Source organism: Pelecanus crispus, chromosome 2 (genome assembly GCF_030463565.1).
Source record: "Pelecanus crispus isolate bPelCri1 chromosome 2, bPelCri1.pri, whole genome shotgun sequence".
NCBI lineage: Eukaryota > Metazoa > Chordata > Aves > Pelecaniformes > Pelecanidae > Pelecanus > Pelecanus crispus.
The window spans coordinates 43,638,777-43,656,407 of NC_134644.1; the positions used below are offsets into that span (position 1 = coordinate 43,638,777).

At 42.8% G+C, this 17,631-nt stretch overlaps 1 protein-coding gene across 1 annotated transcript in view; it reads left to right on the plus strand.

The window, feature by feature from the left end:
- The window catches only part of LOC104032017 (ubiquitin-conjugating enzyme E2 E1-like), a 45,815-nt gene extending 30,043 nt beyond the window's left edge, over window positions 1–15,772 (plus strand). The window contains 3 exon segments of the mRNA XM_075705190.1: window positions 7,757–7,889; window positions 14,472–14,619; window positions 15,632–15,772. Coding sequence (XP_075561305.1) covers window positions 7,757–7,889; window positions 14,472–14,619; window positions 15,632–15,729 — 379 coding nt within the window. The 3' untranslated portion in view covers window positions 15,730–15,772.
- The last annotated feature ends 1,859 nt before the right edge of the window (window positions 15,773–17,631 follow it).

The following is a 17,631-nucleotide window of genomic DNA, read 5'->3' on the forward strand; positions in this document are numbered from 1 at the left end:
AATAGTATTGATTCTGTTTTATTGTCTTTAAACACAGGACTGTCAATTTGATGCTGGGCAACCACTTTAAGAGTATGTTTGGTTTATGAAAGCATTAAAACTACGGAAACAAATAGGTTTACTAGATATTTCTATACCAACCTCGAAAAACCTGTTGGAACATGAGGAGGCCCAGACCAAATGGTGTAGCTGCAAAAATGCAGCATTTGTGAAACTGCCTAGTTTTTGCTTATCAATTGTAAATTACACATCTGTGCCATAAATACTGAATTTGGAAATGAGGTCTCATGATGTGAAGGAATTTCTGTCCCCATGTTGGCAGCTAATAGTCCAGTTGACAAATGGCAGGAAGGAAACTGATGTAAAAATAACACAAGGTTAAGTTGGCAAAGCACAGTTTCTCCCATCACATCTTCTTGTCATTTCAAATAAGCCGATGCTAATTGTTAGGCAAGTCAGATTCTCTTCTACTCTTTCCCAATTTGTTTTATTGTTTCTTATGCAGGGTATTGTTTAATGGGACATGCAAGGTCAAATATAAGCCAGTACATTTTAATTTATTTATTTTTTGGTCACGGTGTCAAACTATATGAGGAGAAAAGGAAAACAGATTTGCATGCAATGAAAATAATTTCATTGACTACTTAGTCTGACACTTCCTGTATTTGCATACTGTACATACTACAGCCACAGACTTGCAGAAACAGTCATGCTGGACACTGAAAATGTTCCTACATGTAGTGGGACAAATTTCCAGTGCTTTGAGGTGGAGAAGGCTAGGAAGAAGCCACTGCAAAGAAAAATGGAAGCCCTTGAGAGCTGAGCAGGCTGGATTTATTTTCAATTTTGGAATCAATGCTAAATGGATTAATTTCTCTTGAACCTTTTTATGAGGACTTGCTCCTAAATTGGAGTGATTATTGTTAAACTAAATAGAGCTGCAGCACACTCCTGAGAATATTGTAAGTCTCCTTCTGACCTCCCCGTTAACTGAGATTTTATTTTAAATCTTTGAAGCCTGGTTTAAAAATCAAACTCTGCAGTGAAATTATTCATGAGGGCTGGCCTTTTCACCAAGTAGTTTAGTAGTAACTTCACAGTAATATTTTGCAGAGACTGAAATATTTCAGGTGAAGGTCCTAAATTTGCAAGTACTCCTGGGCATTTCTCTTCCTGTTGTAATTGAAAAGAGTGAGATCTTGGCAATGATAAGGTTCTTGGTTGTTGTGTGATCTTGTTGCCAAGTATGTTTTATATAAACTGGAAAACTGGTCCTTTTTTTTTTTTCCTTCCCACAAAGAAATCCCCCGAAACAGTTTTCCTTGAAGTCTCATAAATCCCTGCATAACACCTTATCAGCTCCATTATCAGAGCTATTTAGTTATTTAGTTCCTTTTTTAACCTCATAAGAATGTAATTCGCTGCACTGTTTATCCTCCAGTTTAAGCTTTGTGCAATTTATGTGCAATTTTTCAAACCTCCCCTCCCCAATTTTACATTAGTCTGATACTTAAGGGAAAAGCTTTCCCAGATGCTAAACCAGAAATTTTGTGCATGCTCTTCTCTGTTAGAAATGTGGTGGGATTTGTAAGGTACTTACCCTTGTGCAATAATATTGTGACTGCCATTTTAAATTTAAGACAGAAAATACAGTACCCTCAATGAGTTACAAGAAAAATAATAATATTTACTGCTTTGTACTTGAAAACTATGCCCCTGAACATGCATTAGAAGGAGAATTAAGTTCTGTTTTCACAATTTTATAGTTTGGATTGCTGTAGCAATATAATGTTCCATCTTTGCTCACTTACCTCTCCTTTTCTTCCTTTGTTCCCTTCTTATGTTTTAATTAAAGCCAGCTGCAACTTTTTCTTTTGCTGTCTTTTCCCTCTGTGTCTCACTGAGCTCGTAGGCATTTCACCTATGGTCAATCCATCATTTTTAGCTAATGTTAACACAGAGGAGCACCTTGGCTGTGTATAGTGACAGTGGGCAAAAAAATACCACTCTGATTCATGTAGTCACGTGGTAATTCAGTATATTACCTTTAACTTTCCACGGTTGGCCAGGAGGGGTTTTGTTGCGTGTAATTTTTTTTTTTTCTTTCTTTTACTTTCATTTCCATTCTTTGACTAAAAATGGGAGGCAAAAAAATTATATCCCACTTTTAAACTACTTGACTGAAAAATGGCAGTTAAATGGGTGGCCCAGGGGATCCTCTTAACTACCTCTATCTTGTCTGGTTGAATTTCTTCCTAATAACTGTGTAATGTTTTAATGCTTATTTTATAATTGAAAAACCTGTGTAAGTTGTGTACATGAGTCTTTGGATTGCATTGTAGCATGCTTAGCATAGTGGGGTCCTGTCTGCAAATGGAGTGTCTCAGCGCTATAGTAATAAAAATAATAATAATACATTTTGGTAGCTAAAGCATGTGCAGAAGGTGACAATTTATTTCTAAAATTAGAGCTATGCATTAATACGAGGTTTTTGAAGTGACATTGTGGCCAAAGGATTAGCTGCTTTTTTGTTTGGTTGGCTTTAACTCTTGTTCTTTGACATTCCCATTTTTAACACAGCTTGCTTAAACATCTGTAGAGCAAAATTTCTTTGAGTGAGGGATTTTGGAAGTGTGTGGTTTGTTCGATGGCTAAGCTAGATGAGCTGTCCTGATTCTTTGTAGACTCTGCACCTGCCTCCCTGAGTGATCTAGGACTTCTGGGGTACTTTTGCAATCTCTGCACCAGATTCAGCCTAACAATGTAGGTGAGCAAGCTCAGCGTGGACCCACTTGGTGGAGTACCAGGAAAGAAAGCATATTTACCCTGAGGTCAGGAATGGGGTGGATTAGGTGGGAAAATCAAGGTGCACCAGAACTTCATGTGAGAATGATATGCTGCCTCCCTGCCAGTCAAAATTTCTAATGCATTTTGGTCTTGCATCTTTTAAAAAAAAGAAAAAAGAAAAGAAAAAAGGGGGGAAAAAAGGAAAGGAAAAAAAAGAGACCTTCTAACAGTCAGCTAAATATTTCCTAAAGCTGCCTAGTAAGGTAATGTGTACATACCCAAGGTGCAATTCCATGTTCAGGCATTCACTGTTGCTTACTACAAAATAAAACAATAATGAAAAATTGATCATTTTGTAACAGTGCAACTTTACGTTGGAGATCATTAGATTCTCTGCCACCCTGGAATTTCCATGTGCCATTAGTATGTTGTTTGCTTTCTGATTTGAGCTATGTCCCTTGGAAAAGGTCATGTCTGCAGTGTTTTTGGAAATTATATTTATTTCTACAAGTGTGCAACTTCAAAACAGCTTAGCTACTTGCATCAGACTCTTCCTGTTCAGGGCAAAATAGCCTCAAAAATAGCATCTAGGGATATGGAGTAGTTGGAGTATGAGTTCGTGGTTTTGTTACTTGCGGTTTTAACTGAAACATACTGTAGTTTTTCCTTAGCTGTTATTTACTTCAGCATACCATGAAATTGCCCTTCTTCTCATCACCCTGATGGATAGCCGTCTCTGGCATTTTGAAACTACTCTGCTAAATTAGTTAGCTTTTAAAAGGAATATGCACTTCTTTGGTATATCAGTCAATGCTACAGACACTAGGTTAATACCCTGATTTTGATTCATTACCACTACAGTGATCTGCTATTGTGCGTTTTTTGTATCTCAAAGAAGAGTAACCAAAGTATTCACCAGGCGGTATTTTCACTAGAGGAAAAGCTTTTATCATTTGGTCAACTCCTAGAAAGGACCAGGTAGTTTCCAAATGGTACTAGCAAGTTGACATAGACAGTGGGCTCTTTCTGAGTCATTCTCCTGGAAAGTACCAGCAGTGTGTTCCCAGGGATTTTCGTACATTAGCTGTACGTGGTGAACACCAAAAAATCCTACCTTCCCTCCATGGCATAGGCATGCTTTCAGTCATTTGCCTAGGGATGCCGGGGCCAAGGAGGGAGCTGAGTTTGTGTGTGCAAAATCAGGGTGGTATTACGTAATGCAGACCTGTGGTGGAGGTTGTATCTGGCTGGCTTAATATGAAAAAGCCACAGGCTGGCTGTTCTTGCAGACTATCTGTCATTTCAGCCTTTTCAATACATGAAAAAGTGTGTGTGTGTAAGTGCGCATGTGTGTGTCTTCTCCATGAACACTTAGTCTCTGAGACAGAGTCTTATGTTTATAATTGCTCAGGACTGCAAGGCATCTGAGCATGCAGCCGATTTTTACCTAGGCATCATTCTGCTCCCCAGCCTCTGCTGCAGGCGTTTCTAATTTACCTGCTTGGTTTTTAAGTTGAGAAAGAACACGGCACCTGCCAGCAAAGGGAGGCAGAGCAAGATGAGGTTTTTCCAAAGCAACACAAGGCTGGCTGGGACTTGGCCCACGCAGAACTTTGAGCTCAGTCTCACCTGTGCCGAGGCTTTCTCTCTGCCTTGCCTTTACCAGCAGGATTCAGACTGCTGCTTCTAGACTTGGAAAGGTAGGGAGTCCTTGAACAAAAGCTACCTCGGCACTGGGCGTTATCGTCATAACATCTGCGCGGGGGATAAGCTAGCAGCGACTTGGGAATGATCAGAAACAGTTGTTACAGTGGGCACAGCACCTCTTCACTGAGTATATCACTGTTCTTCACGGGAAGAGGGATCTCAGTTGCACTGCTGTGTAACACATGCTGCCTGATATGATAATGATGGGTTGGGATTTTTTCAGTTTTCTTTCAGATGTTATCTTTCACTCTGCATTACTGGTCTTTGTCTCATTTCTTTCTTTCAAAGTGAAGAGGTTGTGTGGGCTATTGAGTTCAATACAGAAAGTTGTTGCGCTCGTACTCTTGTCTTGCAGTGGAAACAATTTCTATTTAATTGGTTAAAATTGTCTTCCCAGTGGTCATATGTTGGACAGCTTCAAAATGTTGCGTTAGTAGATCTAGACACTTAATTTGAGCAGTGGTGACACACATCAGGCAAGGTGGCAGCTGTGCCTGTGAGCCCTGTATCTATGCATCAGTGAATTTCTTTTTGAAGCAGATAATTGCAAGGATTTTAAACAAAGAATGTAATCTTTAACCTTTAACAGTTTTTATATCTCCATCAAAAGTTAACGCCGCTGCATTTATGCTGTGGTCCAGTATTGTCACTTTTCTATTAAGCACTAGGTCTTCTTGAGCTGCTTGATATTACCTAATCCTAATTTAAATCCGAGCAATACTGCACTCTGAAGCTGACTTGTGTCTTCCTCTTTCAGTCTTTCCTTTATAAGAAATCAATGTTAATATGTAAAAATCGGACATCTACAGCTGTTTCACTCTGTTAATTGAATTATGAAAAGCTTAAAAGGTAAGCTTAGTACCTCACTGTTAAAGCCTACTGATGTCTTACAAAGATGTTGCACTCTTTTAATACGGAGGTCTAGCAGTATATTACTTGCATGCAGTGATAGCTCTAATTGGAAACCTAATAGGATACAAGAGATTTCTAAGACTATTACAAATAATAATATATTATTTTTTAAGTCTGTGGGATTTTTTTTATTGACAGTCCTTTGGGTTGAAGCTGGAAATAAAATGCAAAATGTTGAAATATTTCTCGTTGGTTCAGAGGGCTGTATTCAGTGCTAATCGCACATCATATTTCTTGAGTGCTGAAGTGCTCCCAGTGGGCAGTTCTCGTGATATAAATTCCAACAGTAAATCGGTGCTAACAAAGCTCAAGTGCCTGTTCCGTTCAGTAGCTCCATCTTTAGGGGAGGGAGGGGAGGATGATCGCCAGTGCAACTTGCAGTAATGACAGTGTGTCAGTAGGTTGCTAATATGTACATAAAGAGGTGATTCCTTGGAGTGGTGGCTAAGGGTGCCCCAGAGAGTCTTTTTCAGTAAGTTTGCACAGTTAAGCTGGTGTATTTCGACAGAAAGCTCTACCTCTTGAAAGACAACGCTCTTCCAGTCTAATGCACAAGTGGTAGCTGGAGAGTACTGAGTGCCCAAATATATGGACCTGCATAGGACAGGGACAAGTCATTAAGGTGGAGCGGGATGCCAGGAGTGCTCAGGATGGAATGGCTTTTACTTTAATTTAGTACCGATCTTGAGCTGCGCGGGGTTTTGTGTTCTGAGGAGAGAAATCTTTCCCTAGTGGCTGGTGTATCACTTTGCAGAGAACCTGTCTCCCTTTACTGCTTTCTTACATGCTTTCCTTCCCCTGGAAGCATGCTTTTAGTCATAGCTTCGCTATTCCTGAACTATTTAGCACCAATGTATTGTGAACTTTCAGTTTAATCTGAAAATAAAATTTTAGGTTTGATAACAGAATTAACTCCCTTTCTCTCCCCTGATTCCCCTGCTGTCAAGAACATGTTCACCAGTACTGAAAAGAGCATGTCTCTGAGCACTGTTGTTACATTGAGAATTTATGTTTTTGTAATTGTATTTCTGTTTGTAACACTGTTATTAACACCTAGCAATTAATCTGGTTCCCTTCATGTTAATCAAATGCATATTGTCACGTATATGATGAATTTATTGGATTGCCTTCCCTCTCAAGTAATACTACTCCATGATCATTATAATATGAAAAGAGCCTTTTTTTAATCCTCCTGTCTTCTATTAGCCTTGTTAGAAGAATGGGGAAAGAAGAGCAAGGCTGGTTTTCTTTGTATTAGGAATGTTAAAATCCGGCCCCTTACAGAACAAGGGGAGAAGAGATTTCCGAAGTCATAGCACATCCATGATAGAAAAAGCTGTGTCAGCACCTCCCTTTATATGCAAAGGGAGTTTTCAGCTCTGGCATCTTACAGATAAAATACTACCATAGCAGCACAGAAAGAAAGAGGTAGCAATGGAGTCCTAAACCATTAATGGCTTTATAGGTTGAGCTGTACTTAGAAAAACTCAGTGACATATGGTACGCTACAGAATACAAGTGTCTGAGGATCTCAGTAAAGCTAATTTTCAACAAGCAGACATTTGTGTTCTGCAACACCTTTAATTTGTACTGCTCTTGGTGGGCTGCTGGCAGGTTAGGGAGAATCTAGAATTAGACAAAGCTGATTTGAGAAAGCGCTGTTTTAATTTGACACAGTGATTCTAATTCACTTTACAAAAGCGGTTCCACAATACAAACAATATCAATGGGACGAGTTCATGTGGCCTCGTTTTAGAAACCAGTGTAGCAAAACGATGAAAGTGTAGAAAATTTTTACATTTAAGAGTATCACCATGTATTTGGCTTCCCTCAGTTATATCATGAGCCTTGGTTTAGCAACAATACAGGAATATAGTTTAAAGAACACACAAGATTAATAAAATCAACATAAGTCCTTAATTTATTTAGTATGGTCTTTGATGTGGTACAGTTTTATTAAGGCTGACCTGGAAGAGCCATTTCTGAAATACAGTAGGAAATTGTTCTTTGAAACTTAACTTTTCTGTTGTGTTGAGATAGCGTAGCATGTTTAGGAGTAGTTCTGGGCAATGCTGCTCTTATAAATGTTAGGAGAGAGAAGCTGAAAACCATACCCCACCTCTAGTTTCTCAGCTTTGCTAAGCAGTCTGGAGCACTGATAAGTCCAGGTAAGATCTCTGATATTTTGGAAGCGTTCAATCTACTTTTAAGCCCTGCCTTTACTTCAGGTGGTGTATGAAGTGTAACACTGAAAACTTCCTTCTGTATCATACTTGAAGAATGTAAGAGGTTGTATTTATTTGAACTGTGGTAATATTTCTAAACCATTTGGGTTTGTTTTATCTCTTAGCGCTGGCCCCAAAGGTGATAACATCTACGAATGGAGATCAACCATTCTAGGACCCCCAGGTTCAGTCTATGAGGGAGGTGTTTTCTTCCTTGACATCACATTTACACCAGAATATCCTTTCAAGCCTCCAAAGGTAAGAGACCTGTAGCTGATGTCTTAAGTCATGAATGCTCAACAGACCATCAAGTAGCAAGCAGTGTTAATGGAATGCAGCCCATTTGAAAGCTACTCTCTTTAAGAACAAGCCTAAGCTTTCAGACATTACATTGGTTTCTATTAGCTAATGTTAACAGCTTTTCCAACCCTCTTGATCACTATTTTAGAGCTTGTTTTCTTTTTCCCTGCTTCTGTTTATAAGAGGTCCTAAGCAATTAGTGCAAACATCAGGACAGGACTGAGAAACTGAAGAGTAAATAAACTTGGGGAGAGGAGAGAGGATACAAATACTTGTTTCTCAAACCACTCAAGTTACGATAAGCATAACAGTTATGTGTGTTTTGGCCACTAAAGTAGTATTTAATTTTACAGTTTTGTTGGGTACTTGCATTGTTCACCTACTTGTACAGTAACAAACTTTTCTGGTAGGTGTGTTGTATTTGTGAAGCTCTTATATTCCAGTGTTGTGTTCCAATGCTACAAGGCAAATACCAGTGCAAGTGAATGTTACCTTGTGGTTCACATACTTTGCCAGAGGAAGAGTGTTGGGTTACAAGAAGAGGTGGTTGTGTATACGCTTCATGTTTGCCTTGTATCTGAAAGCATTTATGTGCATGTTTAACTTTCTACTTAAAAGTCGTTGCATTGATGAGATAAATGCCAGTGACTGCCCCATCTTCAGACTCTGGTCTAGTCTGCAGTAGAAAGGACTTGCCATAGTTCAGGCCATAAGTCCCATCTCAGTGGAGACAGTGCTAATTGTTCATACCAGACAAATTAATACAAGCTTCCCAAATTAAGGGAGCTGTTTGACTGTTCTTTCTAGCATAACTTCAGGGTTTCTGGTAGTATCAACAGGACCTTAAATTCTACCCCTAAGCTAGGGCTCTGATTCACAAGCAGCATGGTCTACCTTGGCACACTTCTAGTGACTTCCTGCTGATGCTTGTCCATCCCTCTTTGGAGGTTCTCTGGCAGCACAGATGGTTCTCTTGTGTCTTGTGTTAAGAGTTTAATTCAGTTCAGAATGGTTTTTCATTATTTTGGTTTAATTAGTTTGCATTGGATAATTTATTGTCCAACCACCTATATGCAATATCTTATGTCATGAGCCAGCAAGCATTTAAAGAGGGAGCTTTTACCTTCCCATGTGTGCTTTGCTACACCTTTGCTTTCTATGCTACAGGTCAGAAGCGTTTATTGTCCCAGGTTTATCTAGCCTGATGCTTTACAAGACCATGTTATAACTACCAGTGGTATTGAGACAGCCCTATATGCCAAGTTCCATGATGCAGAACCAAAGATACAATTTTACTGTTCTAGCTCAGCCCTGCTTTCTGCTCTGCACTTCTGACAGGGATCTCTTTGCCTTTATCTTTGGATCTAAACCCTCACCCAGATAAAAAGAAGGGTGGGATTAAAAAAAACCCAGGCACCACTTAGTGAGGCCTTAAAAGACTAGTTTAGTGGAGATTCACTGTATGGTAGCAGAGTTTCATTTAAATGGAGTCTTTAATCTAGCAGAGTCCAAGCTGGTTTACAAACCACATATATGTATGGAAATAAAATAAATATAGCTTCAGTCTCATTGATATGGGATATAGGAGAAAGCATAGCAGTGCTGTAATAGAACATACTTGTGCTACTGGAGTACTTCAGGTTGAAAAGAAGAACCTTTCTTTTGCTGAGAACCGAAGACTCTTACAGTGTCTCCTGTGTTAATACCTACGCTAGTGTTAATCAATAATAATGTGGAAAATATAATATCATATTGCTCCTGCTTTATTCCCAGTAATTTGTTGATTTCAGATTGCCCAACTTCTTGCAGTGACTGATAAACATTGTTTGTGGGCCATCTGGAAGTGGTAGGACTAATGTAATTATCATAGCCTTCCTCTCTATATACATTTTTTTTAGGGCAAGAAATGAAGAAACAGCTAGTTGAAACAAAACCCAGTGTATCATTTTGATGATGAGCACTAGTAGAGCAGTAGAGTGGTTGAAGGTCATTGCAAAAGCCTTGGCCACTGAAAAGATTAAGTTCTCTAGAGTGAAAGGAGTAGTTTCCCTTGAATCTTCCTTGGTAAGCCTTGCAAGACCAGTGGAAGAAAACCTCTACTGCCTCTTTGAGTCCTCAGCAATTCTTATGAGGACAGGCCCTGCTGTGGGCTCCCCAGTGGTGGAGTGCCTATAGTAGCATGCATTTCATAACTTGAAAATGAAATGTCATTAAAGGATTTACCTTCTTAAATAAAGTGAGGTGAAACCGGTCATCTGGGCAGGCTTCCAAGCCCTTAGGAATATGCATGAGACAAGGTGTTGAGGCATAGCCACTATTGACAAATGCGGTGTGGTTGACGAGCATCCTAGAGATGTGTGATGAAGGATATACAGGTGCAGCCTTTGAGGACTTCGTTTAGCTCCAGCTGAGGGTTTGATTCAGTATGTTGGAGCAAACTTTTGGGGGGAGAATGTTGCTATGGGAGAGCCAGAGTGCTGGAAGTGATATTAACAGAATCCTGGAAGGATATAAAGAGGGACTGCACTACTGTACTTGAGGCTGGAGAAAGTAAAGGTCTTAAAATTTGACTTGGAAATGCATTGCACAGTACAAGGAACTTCAGTGGGAAATGCTCTCTCTCCTGTCCTAAATACGTATAATGGAGTTCCTTTGCATTTATTGAGCATTCCGTACAACACTTTGAAGATGTTAGCGTTAATCTGTTCTCTGCTTTTACGTTTTCTCATTTTGTGTGGTATTCTGGGTTTGCATTTGACTCATTTGCTATCTGAAACAGGCACGTGCTGGGCGGGCCTGGATTCAGGAGGATCCAACAAACAAGTATAATTAGAATTTAAGAGTTCAGTACTTAGTCCTCAAGATGATTGCTATTCTTTTGTACTATTACAATGGACATTTTCCCAAGAGTTGCTTTATAGTTGGGTTAGATTTCATTTATTGAGGTGAAAACAGTAACTTGTGTTGACCTGGTGTGTGCTTTGATCGTTTGTATTAATAACCTCTAACCACTTCCTTCCCCCCACTCCCATTTTGCTGCTTGTGTAAATTAACCTCTGCTATCACTTCAGGGTAAGGTTGAGATTAGCTTCTTTTATGTCTTTTCAAAAGCTGTGCTTAAGTCTGTGTAGTTACTGCATTAATGTAATCTCAGGTGGGACATTTGCAAAGGATTGTTCAGTTACGCTATATTTTTCTGCTATTCCACATGCTGTTCTCTTGACCCTGAATACATTGTACTACCTTTTAAGTAACTCAGTTTCTCTTCGTTTTGGTCTGAATCTGCTAGCTTTATGTGATTTTTTTTTTTTTCCCCTCTTTAAGGTGTAATGAGCATTTACTTTAAATATTTTTGTTTGTTTTTAAGTGGGCCTCCAATTCCTCCCCCTCTCCCAGCTTCATCTGGGTTCCCTGCACAGCTGGCTTTTGTACCATCAGCAAAAATTGTAACTGGCAAACAGCTGGATTACATGTGCCTAACACCATCCCTGTTCTGACTTGCTGCCTAAGTGAAAACAAGTTTAGATTTTTCACACAGTGCTTTGGTTAGGTAGAGCTCCTCTAACTGGAGAAAACTGCTTTTGGTGCCATGGATATAACCCTTAAGGATTATTTCTTAAGGTTTCCTGAGGAACCAGGCCATTCTGCAAATATATGGGAGTCTTCTTTCTCTCCTTTCCTCCTTCACAAATAATAATTAAGAAGTAAGTCTTATTCTTAAAGGCAAACAGGATTCATGCTTTGTTATCAGTTATTAGTCAACTGGACTGAGAGACTGCCTACAGAGTACTTAGCTTTTGTGCTCAGAACCAGGATTAACAACTTTCTGTCTTTACAAATTAGAACTCTTGACCTCTCTGTTAATTTGGTCCTTATTGGAAATACTCCACACTTCCCCTTCTGGAAGTGTTTAATCTGTTAAAATTATTACCTCACCTACATTTAGAAGCCTTCTTGGAAGGAGACCAAAGCTGCAGGTCAAATAGAGAAATACTGAGCAAGCAGTGGGGCTGGGCTGTGGGCTGCTCGGGAACCCAAGGCAGAGCCATTGCCAGCAACTGCAAATGCCACAAACTTCTGTTTTGCCCTAAACAGTATGGGTTGGGGCAGGTGCCGCAGAGTCAGATCCGCCCTCTGCTCCGCGTGTGGACTTCCGCGTGACCGTAGGGAGTCATTGCTCCTTTTCCTCTGAGGATTAGATGATCTGGGAAACAAAGGTCGTTTTGGTTTTTTACCTGCTATACCTCTAAGGTTCCCTAGGTAGAAAAGCAGCAGGGGTTCTTGGTTTTGGAGTTGCAGCTTGTTGCAGAAGGTGTGGGAGGGGGACGCATCTCCGCTCCCTTGCAGACATTTGGCTATTCCCACCTGTAATGTGCAAAAGTGTAAGGATTTGGGGTTTTTTTGTTCGTTTGTTTGCTTCCTGTTTTAATCTAAAATCCAAGCAGCTTACAAGGAACAAAGCAGAAAGTCTCCCCAAGCGTGCAGTGTGGGTGTCTCCTGTGTGAGAAGTAACTGCTTTTGCGAGTCCGAAAATAGCCCGTGTGCTCTGTGCATCGGGAGCGTTCTTGGAAACACCGCACGGAAGCAGTGCAAGGGGATGTGCCAGGCACTGGGGTTTTGTAGCTCTGTCGCCCCACCCTGTGCCTGCTCCCCAAGCCTGCGAGAGGCAGGGTCACAGGCAAAATTTTTGCATCAGAAAGACGGAAGGAAAAATGAGAGTTGGCTGGCAAGTTTTATGTGTGGGCTGGTCTAATCTCAAGAAAGCACTAGTGTGTTCTTGTCGTACCACACACTTACCAAGTGTGTTTCGCAAATACCCCTGTGACCTATAAACAGACAATAAAATTTGTGGGTGTGAATAGCTGACAAGTTCTGAGGATTTAGGGCATGAACCCGCTAACCTTTATTCATGCGGATAATCCTAATTCATGTGAGTTCTACCAAATTTGTTGCCGCTGTTCATCGAGTGAGTCAGAGTAAGGCCTTTGGGCAGGTCACATGGTATTCTCCTGAAAACCGTTTGTGGTGCTTTTGTTTCCCTTTCGGATAACTTCTGTGGCAAGCTGCCCAGCCCATTCACATCTCCCAGATTTGAAAATAATAAAATCCAGCCGACTCCTCGGAACTTGGAAGTGAGGGGAGCCACGATTCCAAGTGCCCTGGCCTGTCTGGGGGCGGTTTTTACAAGCGATTGGGAGCCCGGCAGGAGGAAAATGCTGGTGTTAAAGCCCCAGGCCCCTTTGCCACTGTGAGCAAAAAGACAAAAGGTAATAAATAAATTTAAAAAAAAAAAAACAAAAAAAAACCCCACACACAACCTGGGTTTCACAGTGACCGCAAGTTTTGCAGGGAGATGGTGCGTGTGCTGTCAGCCGTCAGCCCGTGCTGAGGCCGCGGTGATTGACGTCGGGGCTCCCATAAGTCACCCCCGTTCCACCTTTCGGTTCCCTTTCCTTCGGCTGGGAAACCTCTGCCGTCACCGGTCACGGCGCGTTTGACACCGCTCGGAGGGGCTGGGAGCGGTACTGCCAGCCACACGCTTTGTGAGACCTTGATTTATTTTTCGATTTCAAATCAGGCTCTCTGCCTCCCGGCATCACAGATGTACCCGGGCCGTATCCGTTGTTTCGCCCTGCAGCTACCGGTGGGAGATGGACTTTTAGCGCAGGGCGGCTGCGCTCGGTCGAGGTTTGAGGGGGGGGGGTGCCGGGGACCCCCCTGGGCGGCCCGGCCGTTCCCTGCCCGGGGCGGAGCGGGGAGGCCCGGCCCGGCCCGGCCCGGCCCGGCCCAGCCAGACCCGGCCCAGCCAGACCCGGCCCAGCCAGACCCGGCCCAGCCAGACCCGGCCCGGCGGCGAGGGCGGCGCTGCTCCCGCCAACGGCCGCCAGAGGGCGGCGGCGGCCCGGGGAGCCCGGCCCGGCCCCGCGGCGGCTGCGAGCCTGAGGGCCCCGGCTCGGTCGGGCACCCCCGGGCCGGTCAGGCACCCCGGGCCCCGGCTCGGTCGGGCACCCCCGGGCCGGTCGGGCACCCCGGGCCCCGGCTCGGTCGGGCACCCCCGGGCCGGTCAGGCACCCCGGGCCCCGGCTCGGTCGGGCACCCCCTGTCTCGGTCGGGCACCCCCGGGCCGGTCGGGCACCCCGGGCCCCGGCTCGGTCGGGCACCCCCGGGCCGGTCAGGCACCCCGGGCCCCGGCTCGGTCGGGCACCCCCTGTCTCGGTCGGGCACCCCCGGGCCGGTCAGGCACCCCGGGCCCCGGCTCAGTCGGGCACCCCCTGTCTCGGTCGGGCACCCCCAGGCCGGTCGGGCACCCCGGGCCCCGGCTCGGTCGGGCACCCCCGGGCCGGTCAGGCACCCCGGGCCCCGGCTCGGTCGGGCACCCCCGGCTCGGTCGGGCACCCCCAGCCGAAAGGCCAGCCTTCGTGCCCGCTTCTCCGCGAGCGTGCGTGGGCTCTTTTCCTGTCCCTTCAGTTTTTACTGCCTGTCACTCTACCACATCGCCTGCGGTACCCTGGCACACCGGCTAATACCCTTTTCTCGCAGGTAACGTTTCGGACAAGAATCTACCACTGTAATATTAACAGCCAAGGCGTCATCTGCCTGGACATTTTAAAAGACAACTGGAGCCCAGCATTAACCATTTCTAAAGTCCTCCTCTCCATCTGCTCCCTCCTTACAGACTGCAACCCGGGTAAGTCCCCTGCGTGGCCAGGCAGGCCGCCTGCCGCCTTGCACCCCACCCGGCACCCAAATAACGTGGCCCTCGTCTCATCCTGTTGGCTTTGGCCAGCACGGCTCTGGCCTCCAGCGCAGCACGTTTCCCTCTCCAGGGCAGCCGGAGGGGGGCTGGAGGTGGTGGAGGTGATACACCCTACCTGCCTGCTGTTCACCGCTCCTCAGGCTGACCCGCGAGGAAAGCGGCGGTTCTCCTCCTGCACATGAAAACTCCTTCCCCTTCCAAACCAACTCTGGTTTTGGGTAAGGGTTAAACACTCTTCGCCGGTCTGTAGGACTGTAGTAATTCGGTAACGGAGCTAGAAGAGCCACAAACGCAGTTCTGAAAACAAGAGGATTAGCCTTTTGCTTTCCATCATCCATTTAAAACCAGTGACTAACCATCCTACAAGTAGTCCTCATTGCTTCTGTAACCCACCCGTTATCCACACCAGTTAAGAGGAATATGTCTTGGTTTCCAAAGTCAATTTTACAGGTTGTATTTCTATTTGTGTCTAAAGATGAGAGAAACACCAGATTTCACACTATATTATGTATAATAAAAATAAACTTGTCGGAAAAATAAAACTTCTCCTCGAGATCTGATCCTTCCTAGAAGGCAGATTTATATTGATACAAGTACACTTAGCAATGAACATGTCCCTGGCACTTTTAGAAAAAAATAAACCTGAAACGCATGAATCGGTGAAAGTCCTCAGTAATGCAAATTATGACTACTGGATTCTTGTCTTTTAAACTCCATAAAACTTGAATTGGCGTTTCGCTCTTTATTGAGTAATAGATTAGTACGTCACCATAAATACACACAAATCAATGAAGATACAGACCATCAACTCAATATATTTACATTGTTGCAATGTACCTTACCTGTGTTATTCCCTTGTATTAAATTCACACTTCAGCTTTATTTTTAAATTTTTATTCAGTAACTTGTCTGAAATAAGCGGTCTGTTTTCTTTTCTTTTCAGCTGACCCCCTGGTTGGAAGTATTGCCACTCAGTATATGACTAACAGAGCAGAGCATGACAGAATGGCCAGACAATGGACCAAAAGATACGCTACATAAATTGGATTTTCGTCAAACTCTTACATTATTTGTCTGTGATGGAAAGAGCTGCTTATGATTTTGAAGGGGTGGGGGGAGGGAGGGTGCTGGTAAAGAGTAGGGTATTTCTATAACAGATTTTATTCAGTCTTTTATTTCTTAAGATTTTGTTGTTGTAACTTAAGGTATCTTGCTACAGTAGACAGCTAGGATTGGGAATAGCATATTTTAAGACTGTAATTAGTTCAGCAATATTAGCTCACATATAGTACCGAGAAGAATGTAAACCTCTTAGACTTCTTTGGTTTTCAGTTTGCTTGCAATATGTAAAAGATTAAAATAGCTTAATTTTGTACAGGTACATATGTTGACATTTATGTAAAAGTCCTTTCAAGACTCTACACACTGTTTTTGCTTTTTGTTTTTTTGTTTTTTGGTTTGGGGGGGTTATTTTGTTCTGGGTTGGGCTTCTTGGTTTTTTTTGTAAAAAAATGTCAGGATTGTTTTCCCCTATGGAGGGCACATTGGTATTTAACAAATCCTTTTTAAAGACTGTCATCTCATGATCTGTGATACGGAGAGGTGGATATATGGCCTCATATATGAAATGAGAAGTAGTTAATGTATTATTTTATAAGCCAATCTATCTTTGTGAAAAGAATAAAGGGTTTAATCAGGACTTATGGTAACCTGTAGTGAAATACCTTAAGCTGTTTAACTGTAAGGCGTGGAATAGGAGTCACTCAGTGGATTGGTTGTATGTTGTGGGCTACTCAAGTCTGCATTTGTTACTGTGCTAATAAAAAGATGTTTAAAAAAAAAAAAAAAAAAGAAAAGATTTCTGCTTAGTGCCTTGCTTTGTCATTTTGCCAGAACAGTGTCTCCCAGTACACTTTGAGGATTACAGTATGGATAAGGACAAGGGAGTTCTGCAGGTAAGTGCACTGACTGCTGCTATTTTGGGAAGTCCCTTCTAGAAAAGCTACAATGAATGACAGCTAAGACTTTTTCAACAGTTTACTGTGTAAGTGTTACGTGGGCTGGCACAACCCATGAGGAGGCAACCTGCAGCAGAGTCCATGCTAGTTAGTTTTTAGCTTAAGTTTTCACAGCATTGGTTTTTGGGGACTGGCACATTATTTGAAAGTACAACTGGAAAAGTGTGAGAGACCTGGAAGGGAAACCAGGCGGGAGGTAAAAGGAAGAAGAGAATATCTTCATGGTTTTCTGATGGAGCAGTCTATTCCCACTTGGAAGAGGAGAAGGAATTGTGTCCCGGTAAGCTAGCAGAAGACACCGTAAAGGAGGCTTAATCTGTAGATCCTTTAACTACCTACAAAGATTATCTCCTAGAGACATGGTGTTTACATTGAGGTGTGTAGCAACAGGGCAGTTAGTTGTGGATATGGCATTTTTGACCACTCCCTTAAGGTAAAGGCCGGAAGTACAGATTCATTTTCACACGGCAAGTACTTCACCTTGCGACATTCTTCTGAGCACTGTGTAGTCATCTGTGCTCTCAGATTTATTCTGGTACTTTAAAATAAATTCTTTATATATTTGATTTATATACTTCCTATCTATATATTGATGAAATCTAACTTGGTCCAAAGTAATCTGTTAATTAGAGGTACCCTTCCTTTGCTGGGTGATTGTGGATAGTAGTATTTTAGCCTCATCTGCTGAACTGCCGCCTTTTGACACAATGTATGTTTCAGTGTATGAGCTCCCTCAGCTGTTTGGCTCAGCCTAGGAAAATTCTTGGTACAGAGCTACATCACACCAGGAGCATCTCTGGTAATCCTTTCCTCCTCCCCTCTATTGAGTGAGGTGGTAAATGACTTAATCTCAGTAGGTTTTTGTCGGCTCCTTGCTTTGTGCTACCAGGACATGCCAAATTAGCTGTTGTAGCTGACAGGGGGG